The sequence below is a fragment of the Leucoraja erinacea genome, chromosome 7 (genome assembly GCF_028641065.1).
Source record: "Leucoraja erinacea ecotype New England chromosome 7, Leri_hhj_1, whole genome shotgun sequence".
NCBI classification, from domain to species: domain Eukaryota; kingdom Metazoa; phylum Chordata; class Chondrichthyes; order Rajiformes; family Rajidae; genus Leucoraja; species Leucoraja erinaceus.
In genome coordinates this window covers 19,801,223-19,822,355 of record NC_073383.1, presented here as the reverse complement: position 1 = coordinate 19,822,355, position 21,133 = coordinate 19,801,223, and the positions used below count along the sequence as shown (strand labels likewise).

At 42.6% G+C, this 21,133-nt stretch overlaps 1 protein-coding gene across 3 annotated transcripts in view; it reads right to left on the bottom strand.

Moving 5' to 3' along the window:
- The window catches only part of sestd1 (SEC14 and spectrin domains 1), an 84,094-nt gene that overhangs the window by 33,762 nt on the left and 29,199 nt on the right, over window positions 1–21,133 (bottom strand). For all 3 annotated transcript variants that reach the window (XM_055637879.1, XM_055637880.1, XM_055637881.1), the window contains 2 exons: window positions 17,576–17,666; window positions 10,705–10,818 (listed from right to left, as the gene is read on the bottom strand). In XM_055637879.1, coding sequence (XP_055493854.1) covers window positions 10,705–10,818; window positions 17,576–17,666 — 205 coding nt within the window. The remainder of the gene's footprint in view (window positions 1–10,704; window positions 10,819–17,575; window positions 17,667–21,133) is intronic.

Sequence of the window (21,133 nt, the reverse complement as noted above, 5' to 3'; positions counted from 1 at the left end):
CTTAAAGACATCACATATGCATTCTCTTAACAAGTTATAGAGAAACAAAAATTCTAAGTGAATTTGCTTTTCCATTATCTGATTGAAGCAGATTTACTCAAATTAGAGTACAATTAGAGTACAAATCCGAGACCAGTTACTTACCTCTATCATAGCTAACACCCGTCTTCAACTTTGATTCCTTTAAAGTACAAATATCTGCATCACCATTTCCTCCAGTAATGAGTCTCTGCTTCAGGCCATACAAAATAAGATTATATGAGTATCCATAAATCGTCCATTTGTAAACTGTGGATGGTCTGTATTTGGTCGGTATATATTTTTGTCGATTCCTTAAGGAATTCCTTGAGGAATTTATAAAAATATATACCAACCAAATACAGACAATTCACACTTTTCAAATGGCTGATTTATGGACACCCATACATATAAATTACCACAACAATCGTGGGCTGGGTCAAGCTGAGCAGAGCTAGGTGTACTGAGCAGACCCATTCGCTCCTTTACTGTGTCATTGGCTGGCAGGCAGCCCCTCTTCCCAGGCCTGTTCACTCTCCAATCACAGCTCTTTCTGTAATGCTTTCCCATTCCTTTTATTGTTCATTTCTGACCTCTGAAAAAGTTAGGTCACAAACAGTTCTCAGGAATGGAACGGGGGCTAGAATACCCTTGCTTTAAAAAAAATGGTACATCAGAAAACCATATATAAACAGCAATGGGTAGAAAAATTGATAAGACTTCTATAGGAATGCCTAGCACATTAAACTCTCAAAAACCGCGTCACCCCCCATCCCAGCTGACCGCACGCACTGTCAACTGAGACAACTTCAGATCTCTCCAGCTTGCCCCCATCCCTCCACCCTCTCACAATGCCAACTTTGTCCTCCTCAACACCAGGTCGCTCAACAACAAAGCCCTTGCCCTCCATGAACTAATCCTTGCCAACACTCTGGACTTCCTTCTGCTCACTGAAACCTGGCAACAACCCAATGTCTTCTTCTCCCTCAATCAAGCATCCCCACCTGGATTTAATTACATCTCCAAACCCCGCCCCTCCCGCCATGGAGGTGGCCTCGCTGTTATTTTCAACCAGAACTTTCGGATCACTGAACTCACCCTCCCCCCAGTAGCATCATTTGAATTCCTCGCCTTCAAAGCCCTTTCCTCCATGACAGTCACCCTCATTTACTGGCCACCTAAACCAAACCCCTCCTTCCTATCTGACTTCACTGAACTCCTCACACTTGCCTCATCCCTCTCCCCACGTCTGCTGCTACTTGGTGACTTAAATATTCACATGGACTCCCCCACCTGCAAGCTCGCATCTGAATTCGCCTTTTTACTTGACAACTTCTCTCTCACTCAGCACGTCACCTTTCCCACCCATGACAAAGGTCACATCCTTGACCTGGTCTGCTCCACAAATCAACCGGTACTCGACCTCCATCCATGCCTCTTCCCCCTCTCTGATCATAAGCTTATACGGTTCACCATCCCTTCTCCGACACCTCGCCCCCGCTTCCTCCGAGAAATCACCTTCCGTAATCTAAAATCCATCGATCCCCACCATCTCTCTGACCTGCTCTCCACCACTCTCCCCCTGGACTCAACCCATATCTCACCTGATGATCTCACAAACCATCTCAACTCCACCTTGTCTACCTCCCTTAACATTCTGGCCCCCCTCAAAACAAGAACCGTAACTTTTAACACATCTTCACCCTGGTACACACCTGCACTTCGTAAGCTGAAACAGACTGGTCGCCAACTTGAACGACTCACAAATAAATAATCTCTCACAGTCCACCATGAAGCTTACAAACTCCACCTCACTGATTACAAAGATGCCCTCATTGCTGCAAAATCTGCCTACCTCTCCTCCATATTCACCGAACCCTGCCTAAACCACAGAACCCTCTTCTCCACAGTGGGCAACCTCCTCAAGCCTCGAGCCAACACTCTCCCTACCTCTACTCCGGATCTCTGCAACAACAATCCTCCACTTTTTCACTGATAAAATCAGCACCATCTATCAATCTTTATCCCCTGTACCCGACTCCCCAGCATCTACTCCACCACCTACCAAGACCCCTCCTTTCAACATCTCCACTGACCTCCTTATCCCTCCTCCAACTGCTTCCTCTCCCAGTTTGACCCACTACCTGCTCCCTCGACCCTCTCCCCACTCCCCTGTTGAAGTCCTGCCTCCCCGTTCTCTGCCCCTACCTCACTAATCTCTTCAACTCCTCATTGTCCCAAGGAATTGTCCCCTCCGCTTTCAAAACTGCTGCTGTCACACCAATCTTAAAGAAACCTGGTCTTGATCCTTCCTCTCTCATTAACTACTGCCCAATCTCAAACCTCCCCTTTCTTTCAAAAACCCTGGAGCGTATCGTTGCGTCACAACTTCATTCCCACCTTCTTGCGTATAACCTATTCGAACCCCTCCAATCTGGCTTTCGCCCCCTCCATAGCACAGAAACTGCTCTCCTCAAAGTCCTCAACGACCTCCTCACTTCTGCCGACACTGGTTCCCTCAACATCCTCATCCTCCTCGACCTGAGTGCAGCCTTCGATGCAGTGAACCATAACATCCTGCTTACCAGACTTGGGGACCTTGGCATTGAAGGTTCTGCACTCAGCTGGCTCCGTTCCTACCTTTCCAACAGATCCCACTTCATCTCTCTCCATAACCACACCTCTGCTACAGCCACAGTCACTCAAGGCGTTCCCCAAGGCTCCGTACTCGGCCCCCTCCTCTTCATCATCTACATCCTCCCCCTTGGTCAGATACTCCGCTACTTCAACCTGGACTTCCATTGTTACGCCGATGACACCCAGATCTACCCCGGCACCAAATCCCCCCACAACCCCCCCTCTCCCATATCAACTCCTGTTTGTCAGCTATAAAAACCTGGGTGCAACATAACTTCCTCAAACTCAACAGCGATAAAAACAGAATTCCTCCTCATAGGCTCCAAAGCCACACTCAGCAAAATCAATAACCCCACTCTCACCATCGATGGCACCACTGTCTCCCCATCTCCCCAGGCCCGCAACCTTGGCGTGATCTTTGATTCCACCCTCTCCCTTGAGCCTCACATCCGCCATGTCATTAAAACCTCCTTCTTTCATCGCCGCAACATCGCCAAAATCAGACCCTCTCTCACACCTCCCGTTGCTGAAAGACTCATCCATGCCTTCATCTCCTCCCGACTGGACTATTACAACTCGCTTCTCCTTGGCATCAGCTCCACCTACATCAACCGACTCCAACTGGTCCAGAACGCAGCCGCCCGACTCATCACCCACACCAAATCCTGGCATCACATCACTCCAGTCCTCAAACAACTTCACTGGCTTCCCATTTCCCACCGGATCACCTACAAAATCCTGATCCTCACCTACAAAGCCCTCCACCATCTGGCCCCCCCCATATCTCACTGACCTCCTCTCTCCCTACCAACCCTCACGGTCCCTCAGATCCACATCAGCCGGTCTCCTCTCCATCCACAAATCCAACCTCCGCAGTTTTGGGGACAGAGCCTTCTCCAGGGCAGCTCCCAGGCTCTGGAACTCCCTCCCCCAACTGATCCGCAATTCCGTGTCCCTCACCATCTTCCAGTCCCAACTCAAGACCCATCTCTTCACCTCTGCCTATCCTTAGCCCCACGTCCCCCTCCCTTTTCATCTGCGCTTGAATTGCCTCATATTGTGTTTTAAATTGAATTCTGTCTTTAATTTGTGTACTAGTCATGTCTCTACTATTTATTTCATTCCGCTTACATGTTTTTCCTCTACTTGCTAAATTTTTGTAAGGTGTCCTTGAGACTCTTGAAAGGCGCCCATAAATAAAATGTATTATTATTATAATGGGTATCTAACATGGGGTTAAAAAAGATAATAATGCCTATCAATAACATCACATTAGAAATACAAGATGTTGCACATGATCAGTTTTTCTGTAAGTGCAGTGAAACAAAAATGAAGGGCAGACATGAAACTATTCTATCTTTGGAGTTGAAAAGTGGATATCAGTAATCGTTGACAGTATTCGTGTCATTTAATGCACACTATTAGTCGTAGATGGGGATAATTTCTGATATCATGTGCCGTTCTGGAGCTCTTATTTATTCTCTTTTTAAAAAAACAAGCAAAGAAGCATGTGCACTGAGGGAGTATTAGTAAATGCCCACTACATGCATTCTTTTAGGAATTCCTCATCTTGAAACAGTTTAGCTGAAGTCCTCAGAGCTTTCAAGCTGACTCCATCCTTTCATGCAGTTGGCTAGTTTCAAATATACTGAAATCTCCTCGGAATCCAGAGACTCCATCATAACCATTCTTCATGCATCAGAAATATGTGCCCAGGGTTTTGCACTTCATATAACCATATAACAATTACAGCATGGAAACAGGCCATCTCGGCCCTACAAGTCCGTGCCAAACAACTTTTTTTTCCCCCTTAGTCCCACCTGCCTGCACTCATACCATAACCCTCCATTCCCTTCTCATCCATATGCCTATCCAATTTATTTTTAAATGATACCAATGAACCTGCCTCCACCACTTCCACTGGAAGCTCATTCCACACCGCTACCATTCTCTGAATAAAGAAGTTCCCCCTCATATTACCCCTAAACTTCTGTCCCTTAATTCTGAAGTCATGTCCTCTTGTTTGAATCTTCCCTATTCTCAAAGGGAAAAGCTTGTCCACATCAACTCTGTCTATCTCTCTCATTATTTTAAAGACCTCTATCAATTCCCCCCTTAACCTTCTGCACTCCAGAGAATAAAGACCTAACTTCAACCTATCTCTGTAACTTAGTTGTTGAAACATTCTAGTAAATCTCCTCTGTACTCTCTCTATTTTGTTGACATCCTTCCTATAATTGGGCGACCAAAATTGTACACCATACTCCAGATTTGGTCTCACCAATGCCTTGTACAATTTTAACATTACATCCCAGCTTCTATACTCAATGCTCTGATTTATAAAGGCTAGCATACCAAAAGCTTTCTTTACCACCCTATCTATATGAGATTCCACCTTCAAGGAACTATGCACGGTTATACCCAGATCCCTCTGTTCAACTGTATTCTTCAATTCCCTACCATTTACCATGTACGTCCTATTTTGATTTGTCCTGCCAAGGTGTAGCACCTCACATTTATCAGCATTAAACTCCATCTGCCATCTTTCAGCCCATTTTTCCAAATGGCCTAAATCACTCTGTAGACTTTGGAAATCCTCTTTATTATCCACAACACCCCCTATCTTGGTATCATCTGCATACTTACTAATCCAATTTACCACATCTTCATCCAGATCATTGATGTACATGACAAACAACAAAGGACCCAACACAGATCCCTGAGGCACCCCACTAGTCACCTGCCTCCAACCCGATAAACAGCCATCCACCATTACCCTCTGGCTTCTCCCATTCAGCCACTGTTGAATCCATCTTGCTATTCCTGCATTTATACCCAACAGTTGAACCTTCTTAACCAACCTTCCATGAGGAACCTTGTCAAAGGCCTTACTAAAGTCCATATAGACAACATCCACTGCTTTACCCTCGTCAATTTCCCTAGTAACCTCTTCAAAAAATTCAAGAAGATTAGTCAAACATGACCTTCCAGGCACAAATCCATGTTGACTGTTCCTAATCAGACCCTGTTTATCCAGATGCTTATATATATTATCTCCAAGTATCTTTTCCATTAATTTGCCCACCACTGAAGTCAAACTAACAGGTCTATAATTGCTAGTTTTACTCTTAGAACCCTTTTTAAACTTCATTCTATGACAATGGTCATCTTTTTCTGTGGACTCTTTAGTTTTATCAAAGTCATAAATTTTGACTCGGGAATGCGGTGAGGATAATGGGGAAAAGTGTGAATTTCGCCTTGTGAAAATAATCTATTAGAATATTTAACATTGCCTTCCATTTCCAGCCTCTGGATTATTTTGCAGACTCTCATCCTTTTGACATCCAGCAATCTTTTTAATTAAATCCAGAAAAAAATATTCTATATGCCTTTCCAATTGCTGTAGTAGCATGATGAATAATCATCCTCAGTAGTCTCAAAGCTATGCTAAACAACACAACCAAATAATAACCAAATGTCCCTCCTCGTAATCCAGCGTTCAAGTTATTAACTTCCTGTATGTTTGTTGATCCATGTAATACCACGTCTCTTGACACAAAGATTGCTATTCCTCATAATGTCCTGGGACTCCCCGGATTACGAATGACCTGACTTACGGAATTTGACGACGCAAATTCTCCCATCCATTTTTAAAGCATTTTTCAAATTACTATTAATGATATGTTTCCTGGGAATTCACGAAGGACGGGATACAGTATTCATGAATATAGGTTTAATTATGGGTTAATTCAATTTAATTAGTTTAATTACGAGTAGTGCGAGGATGATTATTCAATGAAATAAAAGAAGTGTCTGTAACTAGAAAATGGACATTTCAGGCTGATGGAGAATTTGGCGTGGACGGTCTCAGGAACAGAACGTTACTATAACTTGGGGACTGCATGTTCCTACCTTGCTCGCTCACTATTGCAGAGCTGCAAAGTTTTGTCAGAGCATTTCAGTATTCCAGTACCTGAAAATCAGTATTTTGCTGAGGAAATCAGTATTTTTACATGGTGCCATTTTGCTGAAAAAATTGTTATATTTTATGTGCGGTCATACCCATGTAAGAGTAAAAGAATGCATAACTTTGCTACCAATAGACACGTCTTCTACGCACCTTACTTGACAGCGCATTCATTGCCGTCTCTTTGTATACTGCTGTTTGAACGGCTGCTTCCTGCTTTTAGCACCAGATGATGATGTAGAAGTCATTTTGGAAGCCTACCTCTCCCTCCCTTGCTCCCTCTCTCCCTCCCTCTCCCTTTCCCTCCCTCCCACCGTCCCTCTTCCTCTCCCCTTCCTTTTTTTCTCCCTCCCATATTCTCTCCCTCCCTCTCCTTCTTCCTCTCTCCCTCCCCATCCTCTCCCTCTCTCCACCCCTCCCCCTCGAGCCCACCCACCGTTCTGTAAAATCAAGGCCAATCCCAATGTAACTGCAATCCCACTGGTAATCTTTCGCCACGAGGCTTATCCAGAATTCTACCACTACCTGAAAAATATTTTTAAAGGCCATAGCCCTCCTGCCGGTAGCGTTATATTTAGAACCCATAGTGCTGCAGCCGACAGCTCTTTGTTTAAATTCCCACGCGTTAAACTGACAGCGCTCTGTTTAAACCTGGAGCGGGACTGGCAGATCAAAGCATACAAAAATAATCATCCAGATCTTGAAATTTAAAATACTAATAGATCTGCTATAATTTTTAGAGGTACAATATGACTTTCTATATCCTTGCAGTTTTAAGCAGCAAGATCTTAAGTCAAATTCAACGGGTTAGTACTTTTCCATTGGCGAGTGGTATGTCAATGAAACAGGAAATCGGGCCGATTTCTAAAAAATCCGTATTTAACTCAAAATCGTACATCAGTATTCTTATCGTATTTCCGTACAAAATACTTGGCAGCTCTGCTATTGGTCTTGTCAAGATGTTCCCTTGCCTTCCACGAAAACATTCTCTATAATTCATTAACCTTTTCGATCATCTTGCTTGAATTAATCCTTTATTTTCTTGGTTGACTCTTTGAAAGTAATATAACTGCCCCTTTATTTTCAGATGATCTGAACACCACAACATTGCAAATGCAATCATTCTATGATGTTGGTCTTTATGAACAAGCTATTTTCATTTACTGTACAAGCTCTGGATCATAATTGACAGATTTCAACACATCTGATGACTTCCTAAATAAATCATATAATAGTGCAGAAATGCTTCATGCCATGTGTTAGTCTGACCCTAAACTTTGTGCTCATTTTCATGATTCAAAGAACTCACTACTGGAAACATAGTTTTCAAATTGTTATTTCTTTCCCACAGTGATTTTATCCTTTGACTCGGGTACACCATGACCCTGAGACACTCTTATCATAGTTGCACATTTCCTTTAGCCTCTGCCGACTGCCACAACAAATACAATTTATTGGTGCTATCAATACTTTTGACATTTCAAATATTGAAGGTGCACACCAATACGAAAATCCAAAAGCATAGATATTCACAAATAAACAGTAGAGGATAGAGTCATCATGTTGTACAGCACAGGTTATTGCCTCTTCCCCAGCCAACAATGAGCCATTATGGGCTCCACCCTTCCTTGGTCATTTGTTACTGGCCCTGATTTGTTCTAGCCTTTTCCTACCTCCATTCCCCACCCCTCCTTTACTTTCAGTCTGAACAAAGGAAATGACCCAAAACATTACCCATCCCTTTGTTCCAGAGATTCTGCCTGACCCACTGAGTTACTTCAGCACCTTGTGTCTATCTTCAGTATAAACCAGCATCTGCAGTTCCTTCCTACACAGAAACAGACCCTTCGGATCCATTCGTCAATGCAGACCAGGTTTTATAGCTGAGCTGGTCACATCTGCCTGCATTTGGTCCTTTTCCCTCAAAACATTTCCCATCCACATGCCTGTCTAAATGTCATTCAAACATCATCATTGTACCCGCTTCTACAGCTCCTCTGACAGCTTGTTCCATATATGCACCACCCTGCGGAGAAATTGCCCCTCAGAGGACTCTTAAATCTGTCTCTGCTCACCTTAAACTTATGCCTTCATGTTCCAGTTTTCTCTACCCTGGGAAATAGATTGTGACAGTCCATCTTACCCGTTCCCCTCATCATTTCATATAAACCTCTATAAAGATCACTTCATGTGCAAAAGACACATAGCATCCCCAAAAAGATATTCAATATCTTTACCAAAAAATGCAAGCCATCGTCTACCTGTGTCACCACTTTCAGCGAACGTTGTACCTGCACTACCAGGTCTCTCTACTCCGCAATATGGTACCCGGACGTGGCGTCAAAGGACGAGAAGCCGAAGCAAAGAAGTGGAAGCCAAATAACCGAATGGAAATGAAGCCGAAACGGCAAATAACCGAAAACATACAAATTCGAATCCCGCTTGGAGTGCATACTGTCGTTGTGTCCTTGGGCAAGACACTTCACCCACCTCTGCCTGCGTGTGAATGTGTGTGAGTGACTGGTGGTGGTCGGAGGGGCCGAAGGTGCAGGTTAGCAGCCACGCTTCCGTCAGTCTGCCCCAGGGCAGCTGTGGCTACAGAAGTAGCTCACCACCACCGAGTGTGACTGAGGAGTGAATGAATAATGCGATGTAAAGCGCCTTGAGTACCTAGAAAGGCGCTATATAAATCCCATCCATTATTATTATTATTAATTTCTACCCCCTCCTCCTCCCCCTCTTACCCCCCCCCCCCCCCCCAGCCGTGCATGCACAGTTGGGGGCTAGGGTGGATAGTGGATATGGGGGGCGGGGTGAAGGGGGGGGGGGGGTGGTGGGGGTGGGGGGTGTGTGTCCGAAGTTCCTTCTGAAATATTTTGTCTACGAGGTATGCCTACTTTGAAGAAGTTCTCCTCCTCTCTCCGAACACCCTTTCTTTTTAACCCCCCCCCCCCACCCTCAGACCATCGGTCTCCACCCGAAACGTTGCCTTTTTCCTTCGCTCCATAGATGTTGCCTCACCGCTGGTGTCACAATGTGCCAAGTAGTGGGGGGGGGGGGGGGGGAGTAATAATATAAAACACTAGACTAAGTGGGACCTGTTGGGTCCCAGCATCACACGGGAGGGCTGGTCACCAACGCAATATTCCACTTCTCCGCCAATTCCAATACTGCTCACCAATTGGGGGGGGGGGGGGGGGGGGGTGGGGGGCTGTCTGTTGCGCTGGTATGGGTGTTGCGGGCCGAAGGTATTGGTTTCCAGAGGGTTAGTATAGACATTGTGGGCCATATGGATGCTTGGACAGGCATCCAACTGTTGCAATGATTTTAAAAGCCAAGCCAAGGCAAACAATTGGGCTGCAGACACCCGACAACCAAAATTCATTTTGTGAACACAAACGTGTCAAAAAAGACGAGGCAAACAATTGGGCTGCAGACACCCGACAACCAAAATTCATTTTGTGAACACAAACTTTTTTAAAAAAGGGCTGCAGCCACTTTACAACCGCATCAAGGGGACTCACTGTGGAGTAGACGTGCGTTCAGTGTTATTCGCAGCTCGGACAGCCGTGACCCTCTCGCTTCCTGGGTCTGGCAGACTAAGTAAGGCACGACACTTCCTGGTTTTATACTCCCTCCCCCTGCCGCCAGCGGGGGCAGCAGAGAGAATGGGGAATTTTGTAAAAACATTAATAACTCTCTCATTTTTCATCGACGGACAAAATCCTCCGCACTCATATGGCGGAGGGGGGCTCCGAGCGAGGTGGCCAAAAATGACGGCCGTAGGTGGCGGCGTTCTCTCGGAAATCGCAGCACAGTCGGCCAAAAGCGGTCACGATCAGAGATTTAGTAATATAGATATTGCAGACTAGGTCAATAGTTTATAGCTATAGAGGTTTAAAAACAAAATCTTTATCATTATTTCAGCTCGTGGATACAATGAACATATAGTATTGCTGTTCTACCATTATTGGGATCTACCTTTTATTTCTAGATTCATTGTGTAAACAAAGTAATTTTGCAAGCTGTGAAGCAACTTAAACAATGGCAATATAATATGAAGAACACAAATGTTCACATACCTCAAATCCCAGTCTATCTTTTTCTTTCCAGAAACAGAAATGAGTCACTTTTTTGTCCCAGAACTCATCAGGTTTCACCACACAGACGAGAGATACTTCAGCTGGAATAACATTCTGGAAGACAGAAGAAAATGTTAAAACGCACATTTGGAGGTTATTGTCAACCATATATTTTTTCCAGTCACAAATTTATAGAGAGATAATGGAAATATACTTAACTAAAGAACAAACAGTAATTCAGAGGGCTGTAAAAACTTATTTTGCCAAAACGGCCAAGCAGTGATACACTCGATTCATGTGAACCTAACCCTAGAGTCAATCTTTGTTGATTTATGTAAGTAATTAGTAAATGAAAACTAGTATTTATTTAGCTCTCATTTTTCACAGCAAGCAAAGATCTCACTATTACATCTGCCTATTGCATCCAAAAAGCATCCAGTCAGCAAATTTGGGCGGAAATTATATTGGCTTTCCATACCAAAAAGCACTGAGGCCCCCAGATATAATTTATTTATTTCTCTTTCTTCCAACAGGTTTATATTTCACATCCATTCAGTACATTTTCCATCTGACCAAACATCACCTGCAAAACTGTCCTTTGAATTGCAAGCCTATTCTAATAGTACTAGGCCAATGAAGACTGAAGGGAGCAAGAGACAATGGGCCTAAAATATCACAGATAATGTGATCGGTAATTTATGCCGCTGGCAATTAGTCATCAAGAAAACATTGTGTTATTCAAACAAAGACTGCTTTGGAAATGCTTTTCATTAGCCATGGAAATATGATAGCATCGGGAGAATTTGATCCTTACCACCCCTCCCAGAACGAGGGTTTTCCCATGGATAACATAAAACACAATTGAAGCTTTCCCCCCGAGCAGATTATTGTCGTTCTTTCTCTTCTTTAAATGTTTCTCTACAAGGTGGAAGACATGGGCATTATATTCTGGTTCGGCACTCCCATGGTTGACTACACCCATGGTCCAAGGTTTATGAAACTAGACAATATTTCCCTCATTGTAACTTGCTGTTGGAAAAGATGCACTTGCTGGAGATAAACTCGACACATGTGCTCGAGAATGATTTTACTCAATTGGAGCCTAAACATATGCTTTCATCAATTATTGATCGGATCGATGCATTACCCAACAGTCATTATCAAACAAAAATGTCACATAGCTTGTATTCCAGACACCTAGACTTGGAACCAAATTCCTTCAAGTATTGACAGTTTCTTTCTAATATGATCACAAAATAATGATTGCGGAGTCATAAATATTAGTTGCCATTGTAAACTGCTGCATGGTCGATAGCCCTCAAAAATCTTTTAGGACAAACATGTCAGATTTTAGCTCTCACAGTCCCATAATCATTAACAGACTTGTCCTTGCCCTTCTGCTGTTAAGAGTTATGTTAATAGCGTTCATCCAGATTATCGTGCTCTGCAAATGATCAGTCAGCCCTTTTTCCAATTTTATCCAATTTCCATCTGAAAACTAGCTGATACAAAAACGAACAAAGTGCAAAGGGGGCTTGAGAAAAAGAATTGTATTGTGTTGTGTTCCTTTATTGTCATTCAGACTTTTCAGTCTGAACGAAATTTCGTGCCTTGCAGTCATAACATAGAATAAAGTAACAAAACACACAATAAACACAGATTTAACATCCACCACAGTGAGTCTACCATGCACCTTCTCACTGTGATGGAAGGCAAAAAGTCTTAAAGTCGTTAAATTAAGGTAATAGTCCAGCACTCATGGATGGACTTGATGCCTTTTTTCTGGTAATTCACACAAAACAGAAAAAAGGTTCTACTGCTCCTAACTCTGCTTCATAACCTCCTCTTAGTATTATTGTCCATGAACATATGTATGGACACAGACAAGAGCAGTTTTGGGCCCAGCCATAACATTGAACCTTTCCCCTTAAAACATGCACCGCAAATATGATAATTAATTAAATGGAAAACAACAGATAAAATGACATCAGGATCTTTCAAGAATCACGAGAGTCAGGAGTGGTCTGAGATGACTGGAAAATTGCAGATGTTACTCCTCTGTTCTAGAAGGGAGTGAGGAAAAAGAGGGGAAACTGTAGGCTGGTTAGCCTGACTTCAGTGGTAAGATTTAAAAACCCATTATTAAGGATGAAGTTTCCGAGTACTTAGAAGCACATGATAAAATAGGCCAAAGTCAGCATAGTTTTTTGAAGGGGAGATCTTGCCTAACAATCTGTAGGAATTCTTCGAGGAAGTAAATAGCAGGATAGACAAAGGAGTCAGTGGATGCCGTTCAATAGGATTTTCAGAAGGCCTTTGATTTAGTGCTACACATGAGGCTCATGATATTAGAGGGAAGATACTTTCATGGAAAGAAGATTGGCTGAATGGCAGAAGTAAATGGTGCAAATAAAGGGCTTGTTTTTATATTAATGCATATTTCACACACTCTCAGTGTTTATTTCTTAACTAGACCAAGTGGAATCTTACGTTTGGGATCGGGTTCAGTTGCATTGGGGGAATAGGTGAGTGGTGGAATATTGCGTTGAGGGACCACGCCATTGGGGGAGCAATATTCCACCACTCACCTGTTCCCCCAACGCAACTGAACCCATTCCCAAACATAAGATTCCAGCATTCCAGTGCCTCCCTCAGCACTGGACTTTCAAAAAATATCCAATTGCACTTCCTCTGCCTGCTGCAGCAGTTGCGATTGCAATACCTTTGGCCCTCCCCCTCTTATTGAAATATCCCTTTGAGGTGAAAAGTTCAGTGTTCCTGTCTTGCAACTTTATATCGAAATGTGTTGGAAGCTGGGAGGAAGGATTTTAACAGCAAAAATCTTGCAAAGTTGACATTTTTAAAGCTTTAATCACGAATAATGCGAAATATAGGATGAAATCTTAAGTGCCGGAGTACGGCGTGGTCGGGAAAGTTGCGAGTTAGAATATGTAAATATTTCAGCGCTACGGCGTAGGGTTTTGAGGAAGATACAAATAGAACACACACATGATGAGAGTTCTATAGGTATATATAGATATTAGAACAGATCATGTTGACAATTTTAAACAATTAATTTATTTATTCCATGTTTGTCCAATTTGCAGAACTTGTTCAAAAACAGTAAAAGAGTATAGCGAAAAATAAAATAACAATTCCAACTAAAAAGGTCCCAGTTCAAAATATGAAAACACAATGTCTGAGTAATCGCATGCAGCAAGAAATATAGAAAACAAAATCAGCCTAGAAAAAAGTCAACTCTTCATGCCCCCTTAATGATTTGAAACATTAACCATGTTTTTTTCTCCCCTTAAAAGGTTGTACCTGCTGAGTTTTTGAATTGATAGTTAAATGACTTTGATTCTCCAAGTAAGAATTCATTTTGTTCTTGACTTTTGCAATTATTTTCAACGATGAAATTTATACTGAATGCTCTGCTTTAACCGTTTCATCTTTTTATACCTTCTTGAACTGGAGTGCAACACTTACCACCTCCAGCACTGGCACTCTTCCCATACCCAACAAAAATTGAATGATTTCCGTCAGAGCTTCTGTTGTTACACTAACAGAAACATTTAAACAAAAACAGCTTTAAAATATTACAGCCCAAATCTGGAGCTCATTTTAGTTCAACTCAGGAACTCAACCATTCAAAATACTCTCAATAAATAGGTTTGCCCCTGGCTGCAGTATTCTTCTCTGACTATAATTCAAGCATATGCACTCATCAAACACCAAGTTAGACAGCATGGAAAGCATATCTTTTTGCCACCGTGCCAATCAGTGGGCACCCAACCAAGTTAACGCCATTATCTAACTCTTGGCTCGCAGCCTTCCGTGCCAAGGTGATTCAGATGTATATCAAGATACGTCTGAAATGCTGTCAGCAACTCTGCTTCCACCACTCAAACAGGCAGGCAGTGTATTCTTGGTATAGCACTGGGTGAAAGTGGTCAACCTCATAGTCCCTCAATCTCTTACCCACAATCAATGTCCTTGTATACATCCGATATGAGGAAAGGTTTCCTGCAGTCTACCGTATCTATAATCCTCAATTTTTATACCTCAATCGTGAACCCTAGTGTCCCCTTTTAATTTAGTTTGGAGATACAGCAATGGAACAGGCCCTACGGCCCGCCGAGTCCAAACAGACCAACAATCCCCGCACACTAAACACCATCCTGTACACATTAGGGACAACTTACAATTTTACCAAAGCCAATTAATGTGTAAAGCTGTACGTCTTTGGAGTGTGGGAGGAAACCAGAGGACCCAGAGAAAACCTTTGCGGTCACGGGGAGAACGTGCAAACTCTGTAGACAGCACCCGTAGTCAGGATCGAACCTGTGTCCCTGGCGCTGTGAGGACGCAACTCTACCGCTGCGCCTCCGTGTCGCCCTCTACTCAAAGAGAAATGGTGCTCTCTTCATGAACAATAGTCTCCATCCCAGGCAACATCCTGGTTAATCTCTTCTGCATCCTTTACAGCATTATGATGTATTTCCACAAGTCTGCTGATCAGAACAGTACACATTAATCTCCATCTCTGCTCTCCAGCCCCTTTCTCCAATTTCACAGCTGTGAGCATGCCAATAATCTTCATCCAATAAAGTGCCCTCCATAATGTTTGGGACAAAGACTCATCATTTATTTATTTTCCTCTGTACTCCACAATTTGAGATTTGTAATTGAAAAAAAGTGCAGTCAGATTTTATTAAAGAGTAATTTTTATACATTTTGGTTTCACCATGTAGAAATTACAGCTGTGTTTAGACATAGTCCCCCATTTCAGGGCACCATAATGTTTGGGACATATTGTTTAGGCGTTTGTAATTGCTCAGGTGTGTTTAAATGCCTCCTTAATGCAGGTATAAGAGAGCTCTCAACACCTAGTCTTCCAGTCTTTCCATCACCTTTGGAAACTTTTGTTGCCGTTTATCAATATGAGGACCAAAGTTGTGCCAATGAAAGTCAAAGAAGCCATTATGAGACTGAGAAACAAGAATAAAACTGTTAGAGACATCAGTCAAACCTTAGCCTTACCAAAATCAACTGTTTGGAACATCATTAAGAAAGAGAGCACTGGTGAGCTTACTAATCGCAAATGGATTGGCAGGCCAAGGAAGACCTCCACAGCTGATGACAGAAAAATTATCTTTATAATAAAGAAAAAAACCCCAAACACCTGTCCGAAAGATCAGAAACAATCTTCAGGAGTCGGGTGTGGATTTGTCAATGCCCACTGTCTGCAGAAGACTTCATGAACAGAAATACAGAGGCTACACTGCACGGTGCAAACCACTAGTTAGCCGCAAAAATAGGATGGCCGGGTTACAATTTGCCAAGAAGTACTTAAAAGAGCAACCACAGTTCCGGAAAAATGTTTTATGGACAGATGAGATGAAGATTTTGAAATATTCCCCATCTCCCCACTCGTAACAAGGGCAGAGTCCTCCTTGTCCTCACCTCCCACCCTACCAGCTGTCACATACAACAAATAATCCTCCAACATTTTTGCCATCTCCAACGGGAACCCACCACTGGCCACATCTTCCCATCTCCTCCCCGTCTTCTTTCTGCAGAGACCACACCCTCCGTAACTCCCTGGTCAATTCCTCCCTTCCCACCCAAACCACCCCCTCCCCTGGCACTTTCCCTTGCAACCGCAGGAAATGTTATACTTTACCTCCCCCCCTTGACTCCTTTCAAAGACCCAAAGTCTTTCCATGTGCGGCAGAGGTTCACCTGCACCTCCTCCAACCTCATCTATTCCATCCGCTGCTCTAGATGTCAGCTGCTCTACATCGGTGAGACCAACCATAGGCTTGACGACCGCTTCGCCCAACACCTCTGCTCGGTTCGCAATAACCAACCTGATCTCCTGGTGGCTCAGCACTTCAACTCCCCCTCCCATTCCAAATCCGATCTTTCTGTCCTGGGCCTCCTCCATGGCCAGTGAGGCCCACCGTAAATTGGAGGAGCAGCACCTCATATTTCGCTTGGGCAGTTTACACCCCAGCGGTATGAACATTGATTTCTCCAATTTCAGGTAGAGACCTTGCTTTCTCCTCCCCTTCCCAGCCCATGGTCTCCGCCTCTTCCTTTCTTCTTCCCGCCCCCACCCTCACATCATTCTGAAGAAGGGCCTCGACACTCGAAACGTCGCCTATTTCCTTCGCTCCATAGATGCTGCCTCACCTACTGAGTTTCTCCAGTATTTTTGTCTATCTTCGATTTTCCAGCATCTGCAGTTCCTTCTTAAACAGAATTTATGGTTGCTGCAATTTTACCAATATCCCCATTGAGACAGACAATAGATTCAACAAATCGCAATGGATTCCTTTATCTATACAAATGCAGAATTGCTTGGCTTAGTTTGGAATATATAAAGCCCAATTAAAAAAAATTTGATTAAGAGGTAGAATTTTGGCAACTGCGGATGCTGAACAGCCAAGAACTGTTGCAGCATTTCCCAAGGACTAAAACTGCAACAGTTGGTCCAAAAGCATGCTTATCAGTCCAAACTAAATAAATCTCTTGTGTTTTCTTACAGCCTTAGCAATAAAAAGAAAATCTACATATAAATGTCATGCAGTAATCTAACTTGTATGTTTTCATAATGCTACAAAGTCAACTAAATGAAACATGCCACTGGGGAAAGGATATCTCAAGTTATGCCAATGTATAATTCTTTATATGCTACACATGGCTAGTCTCATTAGATGTTTGAACCTTTCTAAATTGGGACTAATTTTATGAGGCTATTGGCATTTGAAAGTAACTGTTCTAAATTGTTCTATTTAAGACAATTTAATTGGCCTTCTTGAAATACAAATTACATGCACATGTGGTAGGTGTAAAGAAACTTCACCTGCAACATCAGTACAACAGTCTTCACCACGTTCCATTGAGATTTACGTCCATCCACAATAACTGTAAAACCTCTGGCTTTACACTTATCACTGCAAGAAGAAAAAGAGATGAACTTGAACATAGATCAGCCAGAAAAATGTCATTAATATATTCAAGGTTAACATCATCCAAATCTTTGTTCCAAAATATTCTTAGAAGCTTCAAAAGAGCTTTCAAATGGGAACATGCACAAGGTTGGCAACTGAGTAAAACCAAAGAAAAATAAAATGTTTCTAACATCTGCCAAAATACCAAAGCCACAGAAGGATGATAAATGCAGCATATTGTGCAATTACTAAATTTGGAGGACTATATAAGCACCAAGCATTTGTCAGTTTCCTTTCCCCTCTCTCGCTAAATTATCTAATGAATTCAAACATTTCACAATGTCAAACCAATTGCCAGATTTTAATTAAACATCCTTTATTTAGTTAACTCACAGGCCTGAGCAGAACACAAACAACAACAAAGTACCAACAGGAATTTCCTGCACATTTAAAAAAAGGTACTCTTTTACCAATCTATATTTACAAACTATTAAAAACTTGATATTTGTGAATTTATTCACAGTGCAGTAGATGCAGCCAAGGAAAAAGGAGATGGAAAGCAACAGTGTTATTAAAAATACTTTTAAAAGCAACCAGAGGCTAGTCAAGTCAAGACTTCCAGAGAACAAGAATATAGTGGATGAAACCATCTTTCATCTGGAGCTCATTTGTGTATCATGTGGCTTTTATACACTCTGCTCCAATCCATCCACCCGGAATAAGCCAGGGTATACTGCGGATACCTCCACTGCGACCACTTGGGTGTCCCATACGGGATATAGCTAACTTTTATGGTTTTCTTGCTCTTTGTAGATTAACCTTTTTTTGCTCTCATTCACAATGTAATATGGAAAGTGTTCAGTAGTATTTCATTTAAAAGAAAGAAATAGATCAGTGGAGTTGAGATTATTTGTTCTATGTTTATTGGGTCAAATTATGTCTAAACACTCATAGTCAAGCTCATCCCACAATTATGCAGCCTCAGCAGCACATGGAATAAGCCAAGTTATACATTGGTTACCGCCACTGCGACCCACACCAGTCACACTTAGCATAAGATCTAATTGCCGCCCTGCCGCCTTTTGGTTTCTTGAACTAGAAATTAGGAAGAAAAAGTTCAATTATTCTGAAATTGAATTTTCAATTATCCATCAGTTTTAATGCATTTTTAATAATTTTCACTCTCTGAATGGTGAGATAATGCCAAATATAACTACTGGAAAATATGCCTTATGGGTGGACTGCCTTTAAAGATAAACCAGTGGTCAAGAAAGTCATAGTAAATACAAATTCAACAATTGGACGTAGAGTAGAAAAATACATCTGTAGCAGCAAGCTACATTGGAGAAAGCACATTGCCTTTCTGATGTCAGAGCCAAGGAAATAACTGCGTGGCAGCCAAAAAATTCAAGCCGGATGGAGAAGAAAGACGATGAGCAGCCAATGACTCGGCCAAAACGAATGTTGAGGTCCAGAAGACAGATATGAAGCAGTTAAGAAAAATCAATATTAATAGTAGATGATGCAGAGAGGGCTTTAGATTCCTAAATTATGGAAGCCTTTATTCTGAAATTAAGCAAGATCTCAAGAAATTCACCATACTAACACACAGCCTGGAAAATTCACCTAATTCAGTCAAAGGCCTCTCCTCCCACAAAGCACACCAGCACATTAACATCTTCTTAAATCTTATACTGCTCGCTTGAGTACATTTTTGAAGAGGTGCACATTATCAAGGACACATCAAATCTCACTTACCAACCAACCAATCGATTAGACTTGGCTCTCATTCATTTCAATGCAGTGCAGCTGCAATGCGAACATCCTCCCAAAAGGGAAATTACAAAAGCACTTCCCAAACCAGTATTCACACACACTTGGACAAACAAAGGCTTGAGATGCACAAGAAAGTAAAAATCAGCAAACTACCCCATAGTATCCAGAGGTCTTGTACATAATAATCAGGTCAACCTCAAGGGTGTGCTACCAAAATATTATCAACACGTCTCCTGACCCACCAGAGACCCAAACACCCTCAATCAATGCGATACAATCATTTAAGATTCCTGCCTTTCCATCTTTCGACTACATTTTGAACGAACTGACTACCTGACTGTGCATCTACCAGGAACTTCAGCAGGAACTGAACCAGGAGGATCTGGTATAGAAAGTCGTACAGTGCTCACCTGAGGAAGCAGATGAGAGATTGGATTGCATACTATAGTGGGCGACAAAATGAAGTCAGACAGAATCGCTGACAACAATACATCTGTCTCCGACAACCCCAATGTACTCCATGCTCCCTCTGAACAGAAGGAAGGTGGAATGATGACAACAGGTCCTTCCCACATGTGCTTAATGCATTTGATGCTCGCTTTAAAGAGAAGGTCAGTCTCGGATGTGCCTGTACACATGGTCACTGTCGCAGAGGTCAGATCAGCCTTCCAAAGTGAATCCATGGAAAACAACTAGGGGTGGCACAGTCGGAGCTGCAGAGTTGCTACCTTTCAGTGCCAGAGACCTAGGGTCGATCCTGATTACAGGTGCTGTTTGTAAGGAGTTTGTACATTCCCCCCGTGACCGTGTGGGTTTTCTCCAGGTGCTCCGGTTTCCTCAAAGGCATACAAATTTGTAAGTTCATTGGTTCTGGTAAAATTGTAAATGGTCCCCAATGTATGGGATAGTGTTAGTGTAAGGGGTGATCGTTGGTCAGTGGGCCGAAGGGCCCGTTTCAGAGTTGCATCTCTAAAGCCTAACTGGCCTGGATGGAATCCCATACCATGCCCACCAGCTGACATAGTTCTCATAGATATGTTTAACTTTGTCCAAGTCTGTGCTAAGGCTCCCACCTGCTCTGAGAAGGACATTATCATCTTGATACAAAAGAAAAGGTTGCATGCTTTAATGACTGTCCTGCAGTCATCTGAAATTCCTCGAAAAATTGGTCATGACACATATTAACTCCAGCCTCAGATTGCCTTATTCTATTACAGTTTGCCTACTGTTGCAACAGATCTACCACAACCAGAGAATTGTGAATTTGTGGAATTCCCTATCTCAGAAGGCAGTGGAGGCCCATTCACTGGATGCATTCAAAAGAGTTAGATAGAGCTCTTAGGGCTAGCGGAATCAAGGAATTTGGGTAGAAGGCAGGAACAGGGATTGTGGATGATCAGCCATGATCATATTGAATGGTGGTGCTGGCTCGAAGGGCCGAATGACCTACTCCTACACCTATTGTTATGTTTCTATGTAACATTTGCCATTTCCTGGCTCTACACTCATTGCAGGAGTAACTAGATAACATGGTCACTTTCGTCAGATTTCTATTTACTGAATATAATAAGTCCATCTATAATTCAAGGTGTACCTACAGTGTACAACAGTTCCAGTAATCTAACAAGCAGGCTCGCTCATAAAAATAATTAATGTCTTTTCGAAAATAATTGGGCTCACTTACAAGAGCTGAA